This window comes from Pelodiscus sinensis, chromosome 8, assembly GCF_052426305.1.
Source record: "Pelodiscus sinensis isolate ZL-2025 chromosome 8, ASM5242630v1, whole genome shotgun sequence".
In the NCBI taxonomy this organism is placed as follows: domain Eukaryota; kingdom Metazoa; phylum Chordata; order Testudines; family Trionychidae; genus Pelodiscus; species Pelodiscus sinensis.
In genome coordinates, this window is record NC_143059.1 from 75,390,352 (window position 1) to 75,416,829 (window position 26,478).

General features: G+C 49.2%; 1 protein-coding gene across 6 annotated transcripts in view; it reads left to right on the top strand.

Moving 5' to 3' along the window:
• Nucleotides 1-1,628: 1,628 nt before the first annotated feature.
• Nucleotides 1,629-26,478, top strand: part of TCTN3 (tectonic family member 3) — an 85,455-nt gene continuing 60,605 nt past the window's right edge. For 4 of the 6 annotated variants that reach the window (XM_075934430.1, XM_075934431.1, XM_075934432.2 and 1 more), the window contains exons 1-4: nt 1,629-1,956; nt 2,387-2,525; nt 7,225-7,346; nt 14,495-14,625. In XM_075934430.1, coding sequence (XP_075790545.1) covers nt 1,644-1,956; nt 2,387-2,525; nt 7,225-7,346; nt 14,495-14,625 — 705 coding nt within the window. In that variant the 5' untranslated portion in view covers nt 1,629-1,643. Of the gene's footprint in view, nt 1,957-2,386; nt 2,526-7,224; nt 7,347-10,657; nt 10,682-12,658; nt 12,678-14,494; nt 14,626-26,478 lie in introns of those variants that run through there. The other 2 variants (XM_089780329.1, XM_075934434.2) reach the window with 2 other exon arrangements.

Consider the following 26,478-nt stretch of genomic DNA (forward strand, 5'->3'; position numbering starts at 1 on the left):
GCGCAGGGCCTGGAGGAGCGGCCCCGCGGGGCACTAGCCCAGTTAGCCAGGCAGCCCGCCGACCAAGCCCTGGGGGGCAGGGCCGGGCCTGCACTGAACAGTGGCGCAGGGCCTGGAGGAGCGGCCCCGCGGGGCACTAGCCCAGCTATCCCCCAGCCCGCCGACCAAGCCCTGGGGGGCAGGGCCGGGCCTGCACTGAACAGTGGCGCAGTGCCTGGAGGAGCGGCCCCGCGGGGCACTAGCCCAGCTATCCCCCAGCCCGCCGACCAAGCCCTGGGGGGCAGGGCCGGGCCTGCACTGAACAGTGGCGCAGTGCCTGGAGGAGCGGCCCCGCGGGGCACTAGCCCAGCTATCCCCCAGCCCGCCGACCAAGCCCTGGGGGCAGGGCCGGGCCTGCACTGAACAGTGGCGCAGTGCCTGGAGGAGCGGCCCCGCGGGGCACTAGCCCAGCTATCCCCCAGCCCGCCGACCAAGCCCTGGGGGGCAGGGCCGGGCCTGCACTGAACAGTGGCGCAGGGCCTGGAGGAGCGGCCCCGCGGGGCACTAGCCCAGTTAGCCAGGCAGCCCGCCGACCAAGCCCTGGGGGGCAGGGCCGGGCCTGCACTGAACAGTGGCGCAGGGCCTGGAGGAGCGGCCCCGCGGGGCACTAGCCCAGCTATCCCGCAGCCCACTGACCAAGCCCTGGGGGGCAGGGCCGGGCCTGCACTGAACAGTGGCGCAGTGCCTGGAGGAGCGGCCCCGCGGGGCACTAGCCCAGCTATCCCCCAGCCCGCCGACCAAGCCCTGGGGGGCAGGGCCGGGCCTGCACTGAACAGTGGCGCAGTGCCTGGAGGAGCGGCCCCGCGGGGCACTAGCCCAGCTAGCCAGGCAGCCCACTGACCAAGCCCTGGGGGGCAGGGCCGGGCCTGCACTGAACAGTGGCGCAGGGCCTGGAGGAGCGGCCCCGCGGGGCACTAGCCCAGCTAGCCAGGCAGCCCACTGACCAAGCCCTGGGGGCAGGGCCGGGCCTGCACTGAACAGTGGCGCAGTGCCTGGAGGAGCGGCCCCGCGGGGCACTAGCCCAGCTATCCCCCAGCCCGCCGACCAAGCCCTGGGGGGCAGGGCTGGGCCTGCACTGAACAGTGGCGCAGGGCCTGGAGGAGCGGCCCCGCGGGGCACTAGCCCAGCTAGCCAGGCAGCCCACTGACCAAGCCCTGGGGGGCAGGGCCGGGCCTGCACTGAACAGTGGCGCAGGGCCTGGAGGAGCGGCCCCGCGGGGCACTAGCCCAGCTAGCCAGGCAGCCCACTGACCAAGCCCTGGGGGGCAGGGCCGGGCCTGCACTGAACAGTGGCGCAGGGCCTGGAGGAGCGGCCCCGCGGGGCACTAGCCCAGCTAGCCAGGCAGCCCACTGACCAAGCCCTGGGGGGCAGGGCCGGGCCATGGCTCGGGCCCGCCGGCACAGCCCGCCTGAAGCGCCGCGCTGGGACAATGGGCAGCGACAGGCGGCCCAGGGAAGGGCCCAGGAAGCCGACGCGACGTCGGCGACTGTCTAACAAGCGGACAGGCCGGAGGAGGAGAGCGACATACGCATGCGCGCTGGAAGGTGCAGGGGCTGCGACGCGCGCCCGAGCTACGAGTCATCGCGAGACCAGCTAGTTACGACATGGCGTCAGACGTTAGCGTATTGGTTCCCTGGCAACGAGCTGTCGCCATGGGCCTACAGTGGCTTCTGCTCCCGCTATTACTGCAGCCGCAGTGTGGGGCTGGGCCCCCCAGCCCGACCGCGGGGGGCGAGCCCGGGCCCCTCAGCCCGACCGCGGGGATCGGGCCCGGCTCTGTCACCGACACCGGTAGCCTCGGCACGACGCCGAAGGGAACTTCGGGCCCCGGGCCCCCCAGCCCAGGGGTCGGTGACTTCGCGGAGCCCGGGCCCAGCGCGACTCCAGGAGTCCAGGGAGACCCATTGGGTGTCGCAGGTGGGGAGGGGCCCGTAGTCGCTCTCCTGCGGCGCGTAGCTCGGGGTGCGCGGTCTGGCCGCGCCCGCAGCCCTTAGCCCTGGCTTGGCCCAGCCCGTCTCGCCGCCCGTCCTCCTGCAGCGGTGTCTGGGCCCTCTGCTGCCCCAGCCCCTCTTCCCCGCTCCCCTGCAGGGCAGCGCTTGGGGCCTGCCGGCCCTGTTCGCCATTCCCCCGCATCCTCTGCAGGGCCACAGCGAGGCCTTTCCCTCCTTAGCCTGGCTCCCGTGGGCCCCGCTAGTGCCACTCCTCTGGCGTGCTTGGCCTCACGTGCTTTTCACAGGGTTCGTCCCAAGATCCTCTTTCCCCTGGACTAGCCATCCCTCCACATCATGCAGAGCAGTGTCTGGGGCCTGTTCCCCACCTCGGAACAAGCGTCTGTCTCTCTCCATAGGTTGTTTGCCCACCTGTATCTGCAACTTGCACCCTGGATCCTGTGACTTAAACTGCTGCTGTGATACTGACTGCAACCTTGGCTGTGATCTGGGGGATTCCAGGGCTGCCTTCTCTTTCTGTCTTCCAGGCAGCACCAGGTAAGACAGGGCTACTCAACTTTGGAAGCCCCAGGGGCCACAGTGATACTCACAGCACATGTTGAGGCCCGCAACTTAAGTATGGTTTCATATACCTGCAAATATATACAAATAGCTTCTTTAACACTGACGGGCATGAATACAAAGATTAAGCCTTAAGCCGTGGTGCAAAACCCAGATGTGTTCAGTGTGAGCCAATCAGCACCTCTCAGGGTCTGCCCACAAGGCTAAGCAGCCAGTGCTTCCCACAATACCCCAGTGCTCCCAGCTTCTCCTCCCTAGGGGCTAGAAATGCTGACACCCCATACCCGTCTGTTCCAGCTAGCCCGTCTGCTTGCGTCTTTCAATGCTTGCCCCGCCTGGGAGATGCCTCGCTGTTGTGAAGTGTGTTCCCAATGGAGGCCATGTTCAAAGGATCCCACCCTCGGGCTGCAACATGAGCCCTGCGTAAACCCAAACTGCACCACGGGCTGCAAACAAATGGGTCACTGGCTGCATGTGGCCCATGAGCTGCGTGTTGAGTAGCCCTGAGGTAAGGTATGAAGAACCAGTTCTCTGATTCACTTCAGTGTTGTGTACAGATACCCTTGACAAGCAGTGGTGAAGTTTCCAGTGCTGAAGCTACACCAGTCATTAGTTGTGAGTGGTAATTATGGTGGTAGAAGAGCTCTCTTCTGTTGGCACAGAGCAGCTACACAGGATACCTAAGAGAGGCACAGCTGCAGTGGTACAGCTGTGCCACTGTAAGGTCTGAAGTCTAGATATAGCCTTAGTGGGTGCTGGTCTGGCCTCAGTGTCTGTGTGTTCTCTCTTCTGACACACCTACCCCTTGCTTTTCTTCCTATCAGGAAGTGAGGGGAAAGTACACGGTTTCTGTGCATGCCTCTCATTCCTAGCTGATGAAGGGAGGGGGCAGAAGAATAATTCACGGAATACATGTATTTTCCTCTCGCTTACTGATAGTCAGGGGAATGGGAAGAAAAACAAGCTGTGTCCCAGTACGCATGGCTGCTGTCCCTCTTGCTCTCCCAAAACAGCACCCTTGAATCTCAGTCTTAGCCCATAACAAGCTTCCTTCTGTCTTCTAGGCAGTACTAGGTAAGGTGTGTAGGACTGGTTGCGTGGTGCCCTTCCATGTTGCAAGCAGACATCCCGTCTAAGCAATGGTTAAGGACCCATGAAGCTTGATGGAAGTAACATGTGCAAGGGATTCCGGGGTTTTTCACTCAACATTTCCAATAGGAACTAAAATCCAGAAACAATTATTTTAATATCGCTTGGGATTTGTGTGATCTTTCTCCTAATGTTCAAATGCCTGAGGTCAATTAAATAATTGAGGGAGGAACTTGAGATGTTTGGACAGGGCTTGTACATTGTCATGACAGTTTTGCAAGCCTGGCCTTAATGACTTTATAACAAACTTATTAGGAATGTGAATGTGTATTCAAGTACACAGTTAACCGATAAATCTGAGCTCATTGGTTAACCCTCTCGGTTACATGCAGACCCCCTCTCCTCCTTCCCTCTGTTTTTTAACAGCCGAAACCGATGTGCCTGGGGAACTGGCTCCTTGTGCATGCCAGATACTGTGGAGCCGCATTCCTCCCCATCCCCGCTCCCCGTGCTGCTGTCTCTCATAGCCGGCCTTTTAAGCAAGCTCCTTGCACATACCGGCTCCAAAATAAAAGAAAGTTTTTCTTAATACAACACACAGTCAACTTGTGGAACTCCTTGTTAAAGGATGTTGTGAAGACCAGGACTTTAACAGTGTTCAAAAAACATCTAGATAAATTCATGGAGATTAGGTCCATCAGGATACTGAGTTGGATGGATCTTTAGTCTGACCCAGTATTACCATTCTTATAACTACCTCCCCCACCCCACCCCGACGCTGCAACCTCTGTATTAGAGGCAGCAGTGGGCGGGAGCCTGTACGTGCAGGGAGCCGACTTCTGTGGAGCTGCCTACCCCCCTGCCCTCCATGCTGCTGCCTCTGATACAGAGGCTGCAGAACGGGGGCAGGTGGGAGCCGGTACACAGGAGGAAACATCTTTGAAGCCAGCTCCTAGCATGTATTCATGGACAAAGTCGGCTCCCAGACTAATGCGCTAAGTGACGCAAGATGGGATGAAGATGGACAGCCCTTGGTGGGTAAAGAACAGGTTAGGAACTATTTAGAAAAGCTAAACATACCCAAATCCATGGGTCCGGATTTAATGCATCTGAGGATACTGAGGGAGTTGGCAAATGTCATTGCAGAGCCTTTGGCCATTATTTTTGAAAAGTCGTGGAGATCAGGAGAGATCCCGGATGATTGGAAAAAGGCAAATGTAGTGCCCAGCTTCAAAAAAGGGAAGAAGGACGATCCAGGGAACTATAGGCCGGCAGTCTTACCTCAGTTCATGGAAAAATCATGGAAGGGATCCTTAAGGAATCTGTTTTGAGGCACTTGGAAGAGAGGAAAGTGATTAGGAATAGTCAGCATGGATTCACAAAGGGCAAGTCATGCCTGACCAATCTGATTAACTTCTATGATGAGGTAACTGGCTCTGTGGACTTGGGAAAGTCAGTGGATGTGATATACCTTGACTTTAGCAAGGCTTTTGATACGGTCTCCCACAGTATTCTTGCCAGCAAGTTAAGGGAATGTGGATTGGATAAATGGACAGTAAGATGGATAGAAAGCTGGTTAGAAGGCTGGGTCCAGCGGGTAATGAACAACGGCTCGATGTCAGGATGGGGGTCAGTTTCTAGCAGAGTGCCCCAAAGTTCAGTTTTAGGACCGTTTTTGTTCAATATCTTTATTAATGACCTGGATGAGGGGATGGATTGCACCCTCAGCAATTTTGCACATGACACTAAGCTAGGGGGAGAGGTAGATACGCTTGAGGGCAGAGATAGGGTCCAGAGTGACTTATACAAATTGGAGGAGTGGGCCACAAGAAATCAGATGAGGTTCAACAAGGACAAGTGTAGAGTTCTGCACTTGGGACGGAAGAATCCCAAGCATTGTTACAGACTGGGGACCAACCAGCTAAATAGCAGTTCTGCAGAAAAGGACCCGGGGGTTACAGTGGATGAGAAGCTGGATATGAGATAACAGTGTGCCCTTGTAGCCAAGAAGGCTAATGGCATATTAAGTTGCATTAGGAGGAGCATTGCCAGCAGATCCAGAGATGTCATTATTCCCCTTTATTCAGCTCTGGTGAGGCCACATCTGGAGTATTGTGTCCAGTTCTGGGCCCCCCACTACAAAAAGGATGTGGACGTATTGGAGAGGGTCCAGCGGAGGACAACCAAAATGATTAGGAGGATGGAGCATATGACCTATGAGGCGAGGCTGAGGGAGTTGGGTCTGTTTAGTCTGCAGAAGCGAAGAGTGAGGGGGATCTGATAGCAGCCTTCAACTTCCTGAAGGGAGGTTCCAAAGAGGATGGAGAGAGGCTGTTCTCAGTGGTGACAGAGGGCAGAACAAGGAGCAGTGGTCTCAAGTTGTGGCGGGAGAGGTCCAGCTTGGATATTAGGAAAAACTATTTCACTAGGGCTGTGTCTAGACTGGCCAGTTTTTCCGGAAAATCAGCCACTTTTCCGGAAAAACTTGCCAGCTGTCTACATTGGCCACTTGAATTTCCGCAAAAGCACTGACTTCCTACTGTAAAAAATCACTGCATCTTGCGGAAATACTATTCTGCTCCCGTTCAGGCAAAAGTCCCTTTTGCGCAAAGCTTTTGTACAAAAGGGCCAGTGTAGACAGCTCAGATTTGTTTTCCGCAAAAAGCCCCGATCGTGAAAATGGTGATCGGAGCTTTTTTGCGGAAAAGCGTCTGTGCCAATCTAGATGCTCTGTTCCAAAAATGCTTTTAACGGAAAACTTTTCCATTAAAAGCATTTCCAGAAAATCATGCCAATCTAGACGCAGCCTAGGAGAGTGGTGAAACACTGGAATGGGTTACCTAGGGAAGTAGTGGAGTCTCCATTCCTAGAGGTGTTTAAGTCTCGGCTTGACAAAGCCCTAGCTGGGTTGATTTAGTTGGGTTTGGTTCTGCCTAGAGCAGGGGGCTGGACTTGATGACCTTCTGAGGTCTCTTCCAGCTCTATGGTTCTATGATTCTATGTACCGGCTCCCACCAAGCTGACTCCCAATCCCCCTCTCTCCTTGCTGCCTCTGATAAGAGGCAGAAGGGAAGGGAGAACAGAAGCTGGTGGTCCCCATGAGCATCTTTCCCCCCCCCCCCACACACACATATGTAAACATGTATCCACTAAAAATTTCAACGGGTACACATTTACACATATAAATGTATTTTAATATCCCTAGATCTTATTAGGGATGGCAGCAGAGAGGCAGAAGATGGAGAAAAGAGGTTGTAGGTTGAACTTGGCCAAGCTGTTTTAGAAAGGAGGAGATTTGGGAAAAGGCATATAACCCTGTGATGTTGAGATTGTGGAAAGGACAGGAAGTCCATGTTAGCCTATATTGCATTGTGAAAAATCCTAATGTGACTCGCAAATGTATGGATCACTTCTCATCCACAGTTCCTTCTGAAGTGAAATACAATATCTGTTTAATAGTGCAAACCAACTTGTGTTAGGAAATGAAGAAGTATTGTGTTTCTGGTGGGCTGGAGGGGATGGAGGAATATAGAATGTAAATGTATCCTAAGTAATAGCATTTTCTCTCTTTCTGTTTTTTGTGCAGTATTGTGAATCAAGTGTGTGTGGAGAAGTCTCTTATTTTCAGAAATAACACTCCTCTTCAGACTGAAATCGTCACTGACCCCAATGGATACGAGTCTCTGTTCTGTGTGCAGATGAGTGATTGTAAGTAGTCTTGCCCTATACACACTGAACTCCCAAGTTATCCCTGATCAGGAAATCTGTTCTATAACATCTTGTGCATGTGAGAAGTGCTGTTCCATGGCATTTGCCAGCATTACTACAGGCACAGGGCGGGAGAAGGAGTTAAGCACCTTTGAGCTGAAGCTGGCCAAGAAATCTGCAATACTACTTCAAGGTATTATTTAGACCAAAACCTCAGTGAGATTTAAAACATTAATACATTTATGAGAGAGGTTATAGCATTCACAATAATAGTAGAGAAGATGAGAGTGCTATAAAGGGAATAAACTCCATGGCACAAATCTTGGGTTAGAAAGGCTGTGTCTAGGCTACACCTCTGTGTCGACAGAGAGATGTACATTAGGCACGTCAAAATTGCTGATGAAGCAGGGATTTAAATATCCCGCGCTTCATTAGTATAAACATGGCCGCCACTTTTTTTGGACATGGAGCTTTTTCGAGAAAAACCCGGCAGTCTAGACGGGGAGCTGTCGAAAAATAAACCCTCATTTTTTTAAGGAATACAGGATCTGTCGAAAAAGGGTTTATTTTTCAACAGGATCCCCGTCTAGATTGCTGTTTTTTTTTTAAAAAAAAGCTCCATGTCGAAAAAAAGCGACGACCATGTTTATGCTAATGAAGCACGGGATATTCAAATCCCTGCTTCATTAGCAATTTCGATGTGCCTAATCTACATCCCTCTGTCGACAGAGAGGTGTAATCTAGACACAGCCAAAGTGCCCCAGAGGCATGTTATTCCATAATGGTCCTTTATGTGTTTTCTTGCATCTTTCTGAGGCATTTGGCAGTGACCAATATCAGAGACTGGAGACCACATTAGATGAGCCAATAGTCTGATCTAATCTCACAATTTTTGTGTTTAGTTTTTAAGGTGCTATTAGACTATTTGTTGTTTTTTAAGTTTTTCCTGTTACAGACTAACTTGGCTACCCCTTAGGAATTTTTGTGTTTTTTATGTTACCACCTGTCATTGAGCCTCCCTACTAGTTTGTATTTTTAAGTTCTCATTTCCTTTTTGTGTATGGTTTTTTATTCACCTGTTGCTTTTTCAGGGTTTCATTCAAATAGGCATATTCACACCCAGCTGGCTAGGAAAACAAAAATATTTTACTTACTTGATATGAGTCTGAACCAAAGTGTGTTGAAGTCGGTATATCACTTTATGTACTATATATTTTAGAGAATTTGTCTGTTGGTCTCTCTGTTTGATCAAGATCTCTTCCTAAACCTAAATTTAGTATACAGCTTCGTCCGATCAGAGTGTAAAGAAATGTAAGGGCTTGGTTGTGCAAGAAAACGGGATGTGCCTGGAATGGGATTTCTTCTCATAACACCAGACAGAAAAGAGACAGAATCACCAAAGCAAGTACAGTCCTTAAAATTGACATGACTGCACAAATGTTGAAAGAGAGTAAACCAAGATGAGCCAGAAAAATCTCAAAGCAAATGCTTCAGCCCTCCTCCTTAGCACTGGGTTATAATTTAGTCAGTTTTATCCCAGCTGGCTTATTCTTCCTCAGGCTAGGATGATATAGCAGGTAGTCTTCGGCTGGTATCTTGTTCCTGCCAGTGGGTTTTTTTTTTTGTTTAAAAAAAAAAAAAAAAGTACCACTACTCCAGGGGAAAAGTTGTTGAGCTCTGACTGGAGGTGCCGGTACTGCATCTGGAGGTGCTGGTACTGTGTCTGGAGGTGCCGGTACTGCGTCCCAGTCAGTACCATCACAAAAAAAGGACTGTCCCTGCTAACTCAGGGTCCTGCAAGAGCCTTCTTACTCCCTACAGCAGCAATGAGCAACCAAGACTGAAAAAAATTAGAAAACAACAAATAGTTCTGCAGCACCTTAGAGACCAACAAAAAGTTTAGATGGTATTATGAACTTTCGTGGGCACAACCCACTTCTTCAGATGAATGGAATAAGGGGTCCAGTGTACAAATAAATAGCAGAGAAAGAGAGTGCTTGGGCAAGTGAAAACGTATTGGGGAACATTTTCATAGAATCATAGAACTGGAAGGGACCTCGAGAGGTCATCGAGTCCAGCCCCCCGCCCTCAAGGCACGACCAAGCTCTGTCTACACCCATCCCTGACAGATGTCTATCTAACCTGTTCTCCTGAGAGGGAGATTCCACCACCTCCCTTGGCAATTTATTCCAATATTTGACCACCCTGACAGTTAGGAATTTTTTCCTAATGTCCAATCTAAACCTCCCTTGCTGCACTTTAAGCCCATTACTCCTTGTCCTGTCCTCAGAAACCAAGAGGAACAAATTTTCTCCTTCCTCCTTGTGACACCCTTTTCGATATTTGAAAACCGCTATCATGTCCCCCCTTAATCTTCTTTTTTCCAAACTAAACAAGCCCAGTTCATGAAGCCTGGCTTCATAGGTCATGTTCTCTAAACCTTTAATCATTCTTGTCGCTCTTCTCTGTACCCTTTCCAATTTCTCCACATCTTTCTTGAAATGTGGCGCCCAGAACTGGACACAGTACTCCAGCTGAGGCCTAACTAGTGCAGAGTAGAGCGGCAGAATGACTTCACGAGTTTTGCTTACAACACACCTGTTGATACAACCTAGAATCATATTTGCTTTTTTTGCAACAGCATCACACTGTTGACTCATATTCAACTTGTGGTCCACTATGACCCCTAGATCCCTTTCCGCCATGCTCCTTCCTAGACAGTCGCTTCCCATCTTTTATGTATGGAACTGATTGTTCCTTCCTAAGTGGAGCACTTTGCATTTCTCTTTATTAAACTTCATCCTGTTTACCTCTGACCCTTTCTCTAACTTGCTAAGGCACTCACTAGTGGATCGAAAAGTGATTATGCTATTACAAAGCAATTTCAAAAACCAGCTGGAGAGAAGTTGCAGAACTTTGTTTTATTTACAAGTTTGACACCTGTAATCAAGGTTTGAACAAAGACCTGAAGTAGATGGACCACTACGTTCTGCATCCTAATGACATAAAAAGCTAAGCACGGTATACTTACAGCCCATTCTATTAGCCTCGTTTAGCACAGACACTTTAGTTGACAATATTTTTTTCCTATTTTTTTCCTTCTCTTCCCCTCCCTCCACCCTCCCTCCATCCCTTCTCTTTTTTCTGCTATTTATTTGTACCCTGGACTCCTTACTCCATTCATCTGAAGAAGTGGGTTGTGCCCCTGAAAGCTCATGATGCCATCAGGTTTTCTTTGTTAGTCTCTAAGATGTTGCAGAACTATTTGTTGTTTTTTAATTTTTTTCAGATACAGCCTAACATAACTACTGCTCTGTGACTTTCAACCCGGACTGGTGAGTGGTCTTCCTTCGTTTCAGTAGGCCACATGACCAATGGTGGGCAACCCCTGTCCTGGGTTCCATCTACCTGTCTCTCCACCCTATCTCTGCCCTTTTCCCATGCACTGGAGCCATGCACTTCCTAATCTTCTCCCTCCCAGCGCTTTCGTAGCACCATGAATCCACTGATTCATGCTCTATCCCTACTCCTTCCTCTCCCCACCAGAGCTTGAACAGCTGATTTGTGGCTGTACAAGCACTGACAGGGAGGGGAATGGAATGTGAATCAGCAGATACATAGAACCATAGAGCTGGAAGAACCTCAGGAGGTCATCAAGCCCAGCCCCCTGCCCAAGGTAGGACCAATCCCAACTAAATCAACCCAGCCAGAGCTTTGTCAAGCCGAGACTTAAAAACTTCTAGGGATGGAGATTCCACCAGCTCTCTAGATAACCCATTCCAGTGCTTCACCACCCTCCTAGGGAAAGAGTTTTTCCTAATATCCAACATAGACATCCCCCATTGTAACTTGAGACCATTACTCCTTGTTCTGCCATCTGTCACTATTGTGAACAGCCTTTCTCCATCCTTTTTGGAACCTCCCTTCAGGAAGTTGAAGGCTGCTATCAGATCCCCCCTCACTCTTCTCTTTTGCAGACTAAACAAACCCAAATCCCTCAGTCTCTCCTCATAGGTCTTGTGCTCCAGCCCCCTAATCATTCTGGTCTCCCTCCGCTGGACCCTCTCCAATGCATCCATATCCTTTTTGTAGTGGGGGGCCCAGAACTGGACACAATACTCCAGATGTGGTTTCACCAGCGCCGAATAAAGGGGAATAATCACTTCTCTAGATCTGCTGGCAATGCTCCTCCTAATGCAACCTAATATGCCATTAGCCTTCTTGGCTATAAGGGCACACTGTTGACTCATATCCAACTTCTTATCCATTGTAATCTCCAATTCCTTTTCTGCAGAACTGCTACTTAGCCAGTCGATCTCCAGCCTGAAACAATACTTGGTATTCTTCTGTCCCAAGTGCAGGACTCTGCACTTGTCCTTGTTGAACCACATCATATTTCTTGTGGCCCAATCCTCTAATCTGTTTAGGTCACTCTGGACCCTAGCCCCAGTTTTCCAGTGTATCTACCTCTCCACTTAGCTTAGTGTCATGTGCAAACATGCTGAGAGTGCAATCCATCCCCTCATCCAGGAAATTAATAAAGTTATTGAATAAAACAAACTGATCCTTGGGGCACTCCACTAGAAACCAACTGCCAACCTGACATAGAGCAGTTGATCACTACCCATTGGGCCTGACAGTCTAGCCAGCTTTCTATCCATCTTACAGTCCATTTATCCAATCCATACTCCCTTAACTTGCTGGCAAGAATATTGTGGGAGACTGTATCAAAAGCTTTGCTGAAGTCAGGGTATATATATCCCATCCATTGATTTTCCCATGTCCACAGAACCAGTTACCTCATCATAGAAGCTAATCAAATTGGTCAGGCAGGACTTGCCCTTGGTGAATCTATGTTGACTATTCCTGATCACTTTCTCCTTTTTCAAGTCTTCAAAATGGATTCCTCGAGGATACCCTTCATGATTTTTCCAAAAACTGAGGTAAGGCTGACTGGTCTGTAGTTCCCTGGATTGTGCTTCTTCTCCTTTTTAAAGATGGGCACTACATTGGCCTTTTTCCAGTCATCCAGGATCTCTCCCGATTTCCATGAGTTTTCAAAGATAATGGCCAAAAGCCCTGCAAAGACATTTGCCAATACCCTCAGTACCCTCGGATGCGTTAAACCCATGGATTTGTGTATGTTTAGCTTTTCTAAATAGTTCCTAACCTGTTCTTTTGACACTCAGGGCTGCCTACCTTCTTTTCATATTGTGTTGCTTAGTGAATTAGTCTGGAAGCTGACCTTGTCTGTGAAGACAGAGGCAAAGAAAGCATTGAGTACTTCAGCTTTTCCCACATCATCTGTCACTGGGTTACCTCCCTCATCCAGTAAGTGCCCCACACCCTCTCTGATCACCCTATTATTGCTAACATGCCTGCAGAAACCATCCTTGATACCCTTCATATTCCTTGCTAGCTGCAATTCCAATTGCTCTTTCGCCATCCTAATAACTCCCCTGCATTCTCAATCCATGTCGCTCCAAAAGTGTTAGGAGGAAAAAGGAGGAACAGGAAGTGTGGGGCTCCAGTGCCCCAGTGCATGAGAGGTATGTGGGGACACAAACTGGTGGTAAGTAGGCCCACTGGCCACATGTTACTCACACTGCCCTGCAGTGTTTGCAGGCATCTGCTGCGAGGAAGGAGGAAGCATAATTTATCTTGGTGCCCTACTCTCAGCTAATTCCATGTTGGTTGTGAGAAGAGGGGAGCCTGGTCCCTCCTTCTCTGCAAGGCTCCTAGAGTAAGTTCTCTCTAGTGTGTGCACCTTCATGGGCAGGCACAAAAAATGTTAATCCCACCCACCTCCTCAGTAGAGATATAATAGTATAGTCGATTAATTGATAAGCAAAAGCATATAGGTTAAAGCTATAGAATACATGCATTCCCTGCACCCCGTTGCCAGTCAATTTTTTAGCAGGCTGGCCAGCAGCCCAGCTCAGTCCTGGCTTATGCTGGATCTGGGACCTACCCCTGATGCAGCTCTGGATTTATAGTGTATTAGGAGCTGGGCAGGCAGGTAGCCCAGCTCCATTCTGGCTCATGCCAGATCCAGGAGGTCAGACCCCACCCTAGGCTGGGGCTGCTGCCTCTGAATCAGAGGCAACTGTGGGGCAACAGGCAGCTGGTCTGTGAGGGGAGCTGGTTTTTAAACTGGCTCCCCTCGCAGACCAGCTCCTCCCTGACACCTCATGCTGCTTCCTTTGATACAGAGGCAGTAGTGTGGAGTGGCAAGGGGCTCCTCGGGCGTGGGACTGGATTGTACTGCTGGCCTCACCCCTAGGGACTATAGAATAGTCGAGTAATTAATAAGAATTCATGAGGTTAATCGACTATTCAGTTAACCAATATTTAACATCCTTACTCCTCAGCAGAGCTGTGCAGCAGTACTCACCTTCCTTGGATGTGGAAGGTAAGCTGCTGCTGCTGATAAGCTTGGCTGCAGAGTGGGAGTGGGAGGGCCAGGGCCGCATGGTGGCTGCCCAGTTGTTCTCAGCTCCATCCTCAGCACATGGGGCAACCACCCGCCACAAGCCCCATCCCAGGAGCAGCTGGGCAGCCACCCCATGGTCCCCGCCTCACCTTCAGTCCTTTCCAGGGCTGGAGCTGTGGCCAGGGTGGACCATGTGGCGGCTGGCAGAGCTGGAGCCGCAGATGGGATGTGTCTGCTCTTGTGATGTGGGGTCATGGTGTGGCTGTCCCAGTACCCTGTCACATCCTCACTTATAACTATTTTGAGTTTTATCATTTATTCAGTTTTAAATTCACTTAATATGAGCTACAACAGTTTGTATTGTGCTAATTTTTACTAAAATCAGAATGTCATAAGGGACGAAGTTAAGTGCTTTACGGAAGTCTCAGTCTATTATATCACAAGTCACTTTTATCAACCATACTTCTATTGTCATAAAAAACATACAATTTGTTTGACACAACATATTTTCCCTGAAATCATTTTGATTGGCATTACATATGCTACCATTCTTTACTAAAAGAATATCAGCTTTTCCTTCATTTTTTCTGGAATTGATGTCAGGCTAATGAGCCTTAGTCTACCTAAGCCACCCTTTTTAGAATTTCACCTTTGCATAATCATTGTCTAGTAATTTGATTATGGGTTTATTTGGTTTTTTTCCTCCCATGTTTAGCACAGCTGAACTATTTCCAGCAGCCACAAAAAATTAAAAAATCAGATTTCTCAGTGTTCTTGGCACAATATGGCGGACCGTCATTCATTCCATCATCACAAGACCAACCATCTCCCTTTGCCTTTTACCGGGTGAGTTGGAAAAGCACTTACAAGAATCAAATTGTTTTTCTTTGAGATCCATGGTGGTGTCATGGAAGATATAAGAATGGCCGTACTGAGCCAGAATACTGCTTCATCTGGTACGCTACAGTCGCTGGTACCAGGTTATCAGAACTGGACAGTTTGGAGTGACCTGTTTTTTGTTCAGTCCCAGGTTCTTGAATGTTGGATTGCATCCTTGACCATTTGGCTAATAGCCATTGATGGTCTAGGCTTCATTAATTTAGTGAATCCTTTTTAAACAGTTATGCTTTTGGCCTTCTCAACTTCTGATGGCAACAAGTTCCACAGGTAGTGTGTATGTTGTGTGAAGTATTTCCTTGTCTTTGTTTTGAACTTGGTATCTGTTACTTTCATTGTTTACTGTGTGGTTCTTGTGCTGTGGATCTTGTGCTGTGTGAAGAGGTAAGTAACATTTCTCTATTTACCTTCTCCATTCCATACATGATTTTATGAATCTCTATGGCTAGACTGCATTGTTTTTTTGCTGCATCCAAGGAACGTGTCTGCTTTTGAAATTTTTTCAAAAAAACAGAGGTGCTCTTTTGCTATCCCTGTAAACCTCACTCTGGGTATGTCTACACATCAAAGTTAATTCGAAATAACAGCTATTATTTCGAATGAACTTTGATAGTGTTTACACAGGCAAACCGCTATTTCGACTTTAATTCGAAATACTGGGGTGCTTAATTCGAATTTGGTAAACCTCATTCTACGAAGAGTAACGCCAAACTTGAATTAACTAATTCTAAATACGTGCTGTGTAGACACTTATTTCGAAATAGGGGGCCTCCAGCCCTCCCAGGGTGCCCTGGTAGCCACTCCAGCCTCAACCAAGAACACTCCTCTCTCTCTTCCGCCCTCCCCGGAGCCCTTAAAGGGGTAGAGTATGGCCACAGTGCCTGTGCCAGCTCTAAGCCTGCTGGCCCAGAGCCAGCAGTCACTGCCCCTGACCCAGTGGCCCCAAAATATGAGCCAGCAAGCCACCGCTCCCCAGGAGCAGTCTGCCAGATCCCAGGAGCCTGCCAGGGCTTGAAGAAGGCATGCACCTTCCTGGTCCAGGGCAGAGATCAGGGTGGATGTTACTCAGGTTTGGGGGAAGAGGAATGCCCCCAACGTTGATGATCTCCGTACTAGATGGAGGAGTGCAGCTGTCTATGGCAGGATAGCTGCCAGCCTGGCCACCAAAGGCCACATGTGATCCCAGGAGCAGGTTCACATGAAAATCAAGGCGATCCGGCGAGGCCCCCCGCCCCTGAGCTTCCCGTCCCCCTTATTCCCCTTGATTTCCCCTTCCAGCTCCCTCCTCCCAGGTTTCCCCCTCCCCTCTCCCACCCTCTCTCCTCCTCTCTCCTACCTCCTTTCCCCAGTCTCACCAGAGTTTCATCCCCTTCACTCCTCTGCCAGTTTTGTTAAATAAAGAGAGTTTGTATTCATGAAAATACATGTATTTTATTTGACATCAGGAAGCAAGGTTGGGGGGAGGGGTAAGTGGAAGTACGTGAGGAAGTAATGAGGCACAAGCCTCTAGTGGGGCAGACCAGGGAGGCTCTGAGTGCTCCTCAGGGTGGAAGCTCTCCTGCAGGGCCTTCTGGATACTGACAACCCCACAATGGACCTCCCGGATGGCAGCCTGCAGAAAGTGCAGCCAGGCTCACAGCAACATGTTCACGAGAAGCACCAGAGTGCCCGGGGCAGCTCTGGCTCCATGTTGCAGAGTGCTGTGGTGTCCCAAGTGAGGGCAACCAGAGCACTCCGAGACACGCATGCTTTGATGTCCCTCAGCGAGGCAGGCAAGCAAGCAGGGACACCTGAAAACCGGTTGCTGTGTGTGTGTGTGTGTGTGTCTCTCTCTCTCTCTCTCTCTCTCTTTAAGCACAAGCCTCAGGCAACAGCCACACAAAGACACTCCTGACCTGATGCCCTACCCCTGACCTGATCTGGCCAGCCTTAAATCCGAATCAGTGTCTATTCAGTGTAGACGCAGTATTTCGAATTAGCAAAATGCTAATTCGAACTGCATTTTGTGTGTAGAATCGTTAATTTGAATTAGCTTAATTTAAATTAATTATTTCGAATTAAGATAACTCAAATTAACAGAGCTCGCCAAGTGGCGTCGAGCCCTGCTTGCCAGCTTTGTGGTTTCACGCGGTTCTGCGCATGCGTATCGCTCTGCGCCGACTCTTCCGGGTTGTAATCTACTTGCCATGGGCGAGTAGATTACATTAGTTGTCGAGTCCTGCAAATTAACACTATAGTGTAGATATACCTTCTATGAGGAATAAGGGATGTGTCGAAAGAGCACTTTCTTCTTCGAGTGATGTCCCCGTGGGTGCTCCACTACAGGTGTCGGGCTTGTCCCAGCGCCGCAAACCGGAAAGTTTTCGCCAGCAGCAGCCCCCTCCGGAGGACCGCGCATGCGCAGAGCGTCCCTCGGCGTTCGCGCCTTTTCTGCATCGCGCGGTCCGATGCACCAGTTCCTCCTAACCGTCCACGGCCGCAGACGGACTTGGAACACGCTCCTCTCCTGAGAAGAAATTGTATCGTTTAGTCATTTGTTCTTTCCCAGTTAGCCGCTTCCTACATAGTGTTAGTCAGTTATTATCTTAGTTAGTTAGTTAGTAGTTAATAGTTTAAAAAAAAACACTTTTTTTCTCTTGCCGTTATAACCTCTGAGGGCTGCTTCAACCAGCTCCTCAAGTTTTTTCTTCCCCCGGAGACTGCCACACTAAACATGCCCGGCTCTCCCGGCTTTAAGAAATGTGCTTCGTGCGGTGACACCATGCCGGTCTCCGATGGCTACTCCCGCTGTATTCGCTGCCTGGGAGAGGGCCACATCCCCTGAAATGTGGTCACTGTTCCAAGTTGACCGCGCGGGCGAGGCGAGACGAGACAGAGAAATGCGCCTGAAGATGCTACTCTTCAATAAGGCGCTTCAGCCCCAGTCAGTAGAAGAACGGGAAGCTTCAGTCCCGCATAAGTCCAGGGATGGAAAAAGTTCTGCTCCGTCCAAGAGCCTAAGTGTAGGAGAGACACGAGGCTCATCGGGCTACTCTCCCACACAGGGAGTGGACAAGTTACCCAAAGTCTGTAGTACGTCGGTGCCGAGCCCTGCACTTTCAGTGCTCTCGGTCCTGCCAGGTCATCCGGAATTGGCACCATCATCTGCGGCACTGAGTCTCCGAGCGGCACTGCAGCCAGATACGGTGCAGTCCTCGGCACCGAGACACTCAGCACCGTTGCCTCATGAAGACTCTCGGACTGACCCGGCACCGAAGCCTAAGCAGGCACCGAAGACTAAGCCACAATCAATGCAGACACTGGAGATGGCACCGAGAAAGCACTCGGCACCCAGGTCAACCCGCCCCCATTCAAGACCTGGGGATATGGTGTGATGGCGTGTTGGGGGTCCCCCGTCTCCTGCACCCCGAAATGGCACAAACAGACTGCACCAGCCGGTGGAATAGAGGAAGTTTATTGCCTCTCCAGGATACAGCACAGCACAGATGTAAGCTGGTCACAGAGCTGGGCTAGGATGCCTCAGGCCCCCTTGAGATGGGGGAGACTGGGCCCCTAAACTCCAGCCCCTTCCCTAGGCTGTCTCCTCCATGCTCCCAGACACGAACTAACTCGCCCTCTTCCAGCCCTGCCCCTCAGCCAGGGCAGCATTCCACCTTCCTTTGTTCCTCTCCATGGGGGGTGGCTGGCCATACTCGTTTGCATAGTGACTCATCCTGTTTTGCTGGGTCGTGGTCCCCACGGCAGCCAGTGGGGGTTACCCCAGAGCCAGCAGCATAGAAACCAGCCAGGTACCCCCACTACGTCACATATGGCTACGCCGCACATACAGGGCACGCCTGCACCTGCCCACACCGACCACCCATTGTGTGCAGCTGGACCGGCACCACAACCCCACGGCTTGGGAGACAATACGGCACCACCATCCCCATCCTCCGCACTTTGGTCACCACGCCTCCCAGAGGAAGTTTCTGACTTTTCCTCCGTTGTCTCCATTCCGGGTAGTCCAATCCCCAGGGCTCCCCCATCCACGGGGGTACCGACTAAGGCGCAAAGGAAGACTCACCATCCCCGTACGCCTTCCCCCAGTCCCGACAGGGCGGCGTTTTCCCCTGAGCCATCGCTCTCACCTTGCCAAAGACGGTGGGACCACCATTACGGTTATTCTCCTACACACCGTTACTACAGATCTCCAAGGCGATATATTACACCGCCACGTTACCACTGTACATACTACTCGAGATCTCCATATCACCATTCACACTGCTCACGATCCCCGCGATCTCCTCCTCGCTCCCGTTACTATCGCCACAGGAGCATCGCTTCTTACTCTCTGCAATATTCTCACCATGACTCTCGTTATCGTATGTACACCTCGCCCCATCATGATCGTTCACGTTCAGTCACAAGACGCTCACCCTCGTCTCCAGAGCGGCAGCAATTATATTCACCATGACCAATGACTCAGGACTCTATCCCGCCGGCTCAACGCCCACCAACGCCTACTGGTGATGCGTCAACCGCTTCTGCCCCACATGGCGATATCACTCAGTCACCTGTAGCAGAGCAACAGCCCACGGCTTCTCCAACAGATGTCTCTTCCTCTTCCCCGGACGATGCGGTGTTCAATGACGAACCCTCTCTCGTGGATGATTACAAACAATTCCATGAGCTTTTTAAATGGGTAGCATATTCACAAAACCTACGTATCTCCGAGGCGCCACAGAAGCAGCATGCCCTCTTCAGAAACTTACAACAACCCAACAAATCGAAACTAGCTCTCCCTTTCGATGCCACTATCCTTGAAGTAGCTAATGACATCTGGCAAACCCCGGCATCCGTGCCCCCTACAAATAAACGCACAGACAGGAAATACTTTCTTGACGCCAAAGACGCAGAATTTCTTTTTACTCACTCCGCCCCTAATTCCATCGTCGTCAACGCAGCCCAACAAAAGGCGAAGTCCGCGCAATCGAGAAACTCTGCTGCGGATAAGGAAGCTAAGTATCTGGACTTCCTCGGCAGGAAGGTATATTCGTCGGCAACAGCCACACTGAGGATGGCCAACTATTCCGCCCAACTTGCTAACCACGACTTCGATAATTACTCGAAGTTGGTGCCTTTGATACAACATCTGCCAGACTCCAAAAGGGATGTACTGAAATCCATTGTGCAGGAGGGTTATACAGCAGCCCGTAATACACTCCAGATATCTCTGGATATTGCCGACTCGGCTTCCCGCACTACGGCGACATTGGTCGTCATGCGACATGCCTCTTGGCTCTACCTTGCTTCTGTGCCAAAAGATCTACAGCCCAAGGTGGAGGACCTTCCATTTCATCGAGCCTCCTTGTTTGCCCAGAACACGGATCAAGTGTTCAATTCCGGAAAAGACTCCCGAACTACGTTAAGAACCCTCGGGATGTACACTCCGCCTTTCAGGCGCAGGAGAGCATGGCCGTATAACAGACAAAGGCCTTCTTCTTATTATTCCACCCAACGCTTCAGGCCCTATGACCAACATAAACAAAGGCAGTGCCCCAACGTCGCCGCCAGCAGCCTAATAAGCATCAGAATCGACAACAACCTCGGCAGCAAGTTTGACGCTCTTGTCGAGGGTATGCGTACCATCCCCCTATTGGAGGCTCCATCACAAGTAACCAAGCTCTTCCATTGCCGCCTGAGCCCTTATTGCCGCCACTGGTTCGCCATCACCACGGACCGTTGGGTCAGGGAGATCGTCACCTCTGGACTCACCATTCCCTTCTCCACTCTACCTCCCTCCAGCCCCCCATCCCCGTCCCTTTTCAGGGACCCCTCTCACGAATTTCTGTTACGTCAGGAGCTCATGCACCTACTTACCATAGGTGCGGTAGAAGTAGTTCCTTCCGAGTTCCGAGACAGAGGCTTCTATTCCCGGTACTTCCTCACCAAGAAGACAGAAATTTGGAGACTGATCCTGGATCTTCGCGGCCTCAACCACCACCTTCGAAGACAGAAATTTGACAGAGAATTTAATCCGAGGGTTCGGATGGGGGCCCAAAACCCCTACCAAATCAATTCCAGACACCCTTCTTAAGCAACCAGCTTTATTCAGGAATGCGTTCCAGGGAAAAAACCTCCAGGATACTCAGGAGAAAAAAAGGTTTCTGCAACTGCCCAAACAAAAGGCAAGGTCTTTTGTACTTTCTTACATGGTAATTACCCCCCTTTTACTGACCACTTACAATTGCATGCATATACAGGTCATGCCCCTTTGCACCAAATTCCCTCCAATCATCATTTGTCCCCTCACAGTCCTTTTGCAGGCCTTACAACAGGTTCAAACCAGTTTCACCTGTCCCCTCCTTTTGTATGCCTGTGTTCAAGCACGTACCTCTTTACAAAGACCAGACTTTAACATCCAGGTCACAGCAGGGGTCATACTGACAACAGTTAAGTTTTATCCTTCATTCCCCCCTTTGATCCACTTGTGGATCACAATTAATCTTAAGCATCCTTTCCCATTCATCCTCAAATGTGCAAGTGCCTTTGTAGTCTTTCTTGGGAGGGTTCTGTACGTTTAGCAGAAGCATCTGTTGTACCTTGCTTTCTGCTACATTTTCTATCTTTTGTAAGCACCTTTTAATCCAGCATAAGGCTAGCTATATCATTATGTATATAGAGCATATTAAGACAAGGAACATCAATATTCCTCCCACCACTTTCTTCATGAGTTCGCTTAACTCTGTTCCCAACCAATTCAAAGGATTCCAGTCTTGCAACTGCTCTCTAAATGTTTTTGTCTGGACAGATAATGTTTGGATTTCCTTTATCCTTGTGGTTAGGTTTGAACTCACATCAGAAACTTTAACACAACACTCTGGGCCTATTAATCCACATACCCCTCCTTGAGCTGCTAGTAGATAGTCAAGAGCCAGTCTGTTTTGCTGGGTAAAGATTCGCAATTCATTTAAATTTTCCTGTACCAAACCTAATGCCCCCTCTGTGGTATTCATGAATTTCTCCATAAGCAGAGACATTGTTTTAAATCATGATTTGTTTTTGCCTGCCCTACCCATGGAATGGTAGTTTCAGCTACTGCAAGGGCAGTTTGTTCTATCCAGTTCCATGCTTTCTCCCAAGACCCATCCCGCTTGTTCCTGATATGCCCTGATGGCAAAGTGTCAACAATCCTCATAGCTGGTGGCACGAGACCGAGGTAACAAAACCCTGAGGCATTCTGCGGAAGCCTTTTATAGGCAAATTTACCGCATATCCACCAATAATTATACGTGTTCCATGAGTCAGACTGATATATCATTATGGCTCAGTTTGCAAAGGTGGTGTTACCTTCCTTGCAAAGGTCTGTACTAGTGGTCCCTCCCCACATGGTTGTTATTTCTGGTTTGAATAGGGTGCACCAAAGGTTTGCGGTAGACCTAGTGGAACCATTATGCCATACATGTGTCCCATTCACCTTTGTTATAATGTGTGTGCAGCTTGATTTCCCGACAAAGGTGGTACCTGTAAGATTCCTACATAGGGGGCTTGTACCACTGAATGATAATTGGAGGCACCCAGTCTGATTGAACCACACAGTTTGGTCATTTTGTTCCACTAATGCATCACTTACTAGTCCAGTTTTGTTTAACGGAAGGGCACCTATTGGGTATCCACTTGTGCGCTTTGTGGTGCCCTGGCACACACCCAACAGTTAGTTTTGTTTGTAGCTCGTGCCATACCTTCTGCCAGCTGCAGAAAGGTGTTAGTACCAATACCATTCCCCCCTTGGAGCCAAATAAGGCCTATACAAAGGAGGAACAAGAGTTTAGCCATTGTGCAGGGATTGTAATCCTTTCAGCACTTGCGCGGACGGAGTTTATAAGTAAATCTAGAGGAAGGAAAACAGCTTTCAGAAAACCCACCGTCCTCTGACAAAATGCCGGTAGGGTCAATGGCAAGGTCGGGTGTAGATTTTTGTGGAATGTCACCGTGACTAGTAGGACCAGAAAGAATCTGGCCTGTAGTGAGAGCGTAGTGAACAAGGTCCAGGTCTTTGATTTCCGATGATGTATATCCCTCGTTCAGGAGAAGTGATTCAATTTCTTTCTCAGAAAGCGGTAGAAAGTCGTTCTCTTCTGGCTCTGGGCTGACAGGTTCAGTAGGAGGCGATATGTCGGGAGAGGCAAATTCACACAACTTATGAGGGTCAATGGTGCGGCGCACGTGGCTTGCGTGTATCCAAGAATCTCGCTCGGCTACCTTCACAGCTGTGTTGGTAGTCAGCAGGACTTGGAAGGGACCATTCCACCTTGGAGATAGGCAGTCTTTCCTCCGGAATTCTTTTATCAGGACCCAGTTTCATGGTTGCACATCATGGCAGGGCACATCAGTTGGGACAGGTAAGGCTTCTGCAACCTGAGAGGAGAGACTAAAAGTAATTTTAGACAGATGTATACAGTATTGAAGTAGTTCATCATAACATTCAGACAAGTGGGAAGGATTAATTTTTCCAGGAGGCTCAAATCCAAGTAAAATTGGCCTCCCAAATAGGATTTCATGAGGGGTGAGACCATGTTTGCGATTCGGGGTATTTCGGATATGCATGAGGGAAGGGGCAATGCCTGTGGCCACTTGAGTCCAGTATCAGAGATAATCTTGCTTAACTTCCGTTTGATATCGAGGTTTTTCCTTTCAACATGCCCTGAACTTGCAGGATTTTGGCCGTGAAATGGGTTCCCTTATCCAAGTCAATTTTTAAAGGAATTCCAAATCTGGGAGCCACCTCAGTAGCTAATTTCTTCACCACAGTAGTGGCGTCCGCTCGGCGTCAAGGGAAAGCTTCCACCCAACCACTGAACACACATACAATAACCAGACAATACTTGAACCCACAGGAAAGGGTTAACTCTATAAAATCAATCTGCAAATATTGGAAGGGTCCATAGGCCCAAGCATAAGTACTTAGAGTAGTCTTTTCTCCACCCTGGGTAGAGAACTTTTGGCAAGTAGTGCAATTGCTGGTGATTTTAGCAGCAGCTTGGTGAATCCCGGGCGCATACCAATGCTTCAGAATCTGGTCTGCTACCTCCCTTTTGTTCATATGTCCTATTCCATGGGTAATGGTAGCCAAGTGGGACACCAATGTAGAAGGAGCCACAGGTCGTCCATCTGGTGAAAACCAAATGTTATTATCTTGAATACAACACCCAGCTTTGTACCAATTGTGTTGTTCCTTCTCAGGTGCCCTAGATTGCAACAGGGATAAATCATTTAGAGTCAGGGGAACAGAAACAGCAACCAGGATTTGAAATGGAGCTGGAGGTCCACAGGCAGCTGCATTCTTGGCTGCAAAATCTGCCCGTCTGTTTCCTACTGATACAGTATCAGTTTTATCAGTATGAGCACTGCAATGCATAATAGAAATAGCAAAAGGTAATTTAATAGCAAGCAAGAGGTCATTAACAAGTGATCCATTAGAAATAGCACTTCCCGAGGATGTTAAGAATCCTCGATGTTTCCAAATCTGACGTACAGAATGACAGATATTAAAAGCATACATTGAGTCAGTATAAATGTTAACAGATTGATCAATAGCTAAAATACAGGCACGAGTGAGAGCAATTAGTTCAGCAGCTTGTGCACTTTTTATCCCTGGAAGAGAATGAGCTTCAATTATTGCATGATCAGAAACAACAGCATACCCGCTTATAAGGTTTCCCCTATCATCCCTTTTACATGACCCATCAGTGTAATACACTAAATCAGGATTGGACAAAGGAATGTCCCTTAGATCAGATCGCGGGGTACAAGGGAGGTCCACCAATGCTAAACAATCGTGGGGTTCCATCTCATGGGGCTCTCCATCAGTAGGGTTAGGAAAAAGGGTGGCAGGATTTAAAGTAGAACAGCATACTATAGAGACATTCTGGGCTCCTAAAAGGGCTTTCTCATAGTTAGTCAGTCTTTGCATTGACAAATGCTGGGTCTTAGTCTTATTCAACAAAGCTTGCACTGCATGGGGTACAGCAAGTGTTAGGTGGTGACCCAATACCAGGCATTGACTTTTTTCTAATAGTACAGCAGCTGCGGCCACAGCTCTAAGACACGGGGGGAAACTCTTTGCTACTGGGTCAATCTGAGCACTAAAATAAGCTACAGGACGAAGGCGATTTCCAATTGGCTGGCATAATACTCCCGAAGCGACCTGATCCTGTTCGTGGCAAAAAAGAGTAAAGGGTTTATCATAATCAGGGAGCCCAAAAGAGGGTGGAGAGACCAAAGCAGCTTTCACTTCTTGAAAGGATTTTTCTTCCTCCTCTGTCCACGGGACGGGATCCTTCACCTTGTCACATGTCAGAGATACAAGGGGTTTTATAAGACCAGAGAAATTAGGAATCCATTGTCTGCAATAGCTAGCAGCACCTAAGAGAGACCGAACCTGTTTCTTAGTTACTGGGCGAGGGAGAGAAAGAACAGAGGTTATGTGTTTATCAGTAAGCTTTTGCCCTTCTTGGGATATGAGGTGACCCAAATATTCAACCTCTGCTTTACAGAACTGGAGCTTTGCCTTGGAGGCTTTGTGACCTCTCTTTGCTAATTCACACAGCTAATGAACAGTATCTGTTTTACATGCTTCATGATTAGGTGAGGCTATCAATAAATCATCAACATACTGAACAAGGGTAGACTCTTTTGGCAAAGAGATTGAATCAAGGTCCCTTTTTAACAGTTGTGAGAAAAGGGTGGGACTTTCAGTATACCCTTGAGGAAGTCTGGTCCAGGTCAACTGCTCTCCTTTATAGGAAAAAGCAAACAAAAACTGTGAATCCTTATAAATGGGAATGGAGAAGAAGGATGGACATAAATCTATGACAGAGAAACATTTAGCACCTGCACGGATAGAGGACAATATCGTTGCTGGATTAGGAACCACAGGAAATCTGGGGATAACAAACTGGTTTACAGCTCTTAGGTCCTGCACAAATCTATATATCTGTCTCCCTTGATCATCAAATTTCCCCTCCTTTTTGACCGGAAGTATTGGGGTATTACACACAGACTGTGTTCTTATGAGCACTCCTTGTTCCAACAGGGAGGAGATTACAGGCGCTATGCCCTCCTCCGCTTCCTGGGACAAGGGGTACTGAGACACTCAAGGGTAAGGCCGGCTGTGTTTATACCTGATCCGTACAGGCTCTGCTTTTAACAGTTTCCCAACTTCATTGGAGTGAGAAGCCCACAAAGACGTTGGTACCTGGTCCAGTTCCACACTCCAGTTTGGAGTCTGGGTCTATACCTTGTCCGTCTGTTGTTAACATCATGAGGAAATTTGGTGCCTGATTATGGGGTATATCAACAAAGACCCCTTCAGGGGAACAATAAATTGTAGCATTCAATTTACACAGCAGATCTCTACCCATCAAGTTTACAGGCGTACTGGGAGATAACAGAAAGGCATGTTCCTCTGTCAAAGGCCCAATGGTTAAGGAACACGGTCCACTCATTGCATGGGGTATAGTTACTCCCCCCACCCCCACAGCATTTACTATTTCTCCAGTTCTGGCCAGACTGGGAGCTTCATCCTCTCTTATTGTGGAAAGAGAGGCACCAGTATCAATTAGAAATTCATGTTCGTTTCCATTAACGGAAAATGAAACTAAGGCATCAGGTGTAGCAGAAAGAGAGACAGAAGGTAACAGAGAGCATTGCAATGTTTTATCAGTAACCTCTGGGCATAGTCAGAACGGATTACTCCTTTGTCGGTCCTCCGGAGGGTAGTCTCGGTTGGGTGCACCTGCTGGAAAGGGGTTAGTATTGGGC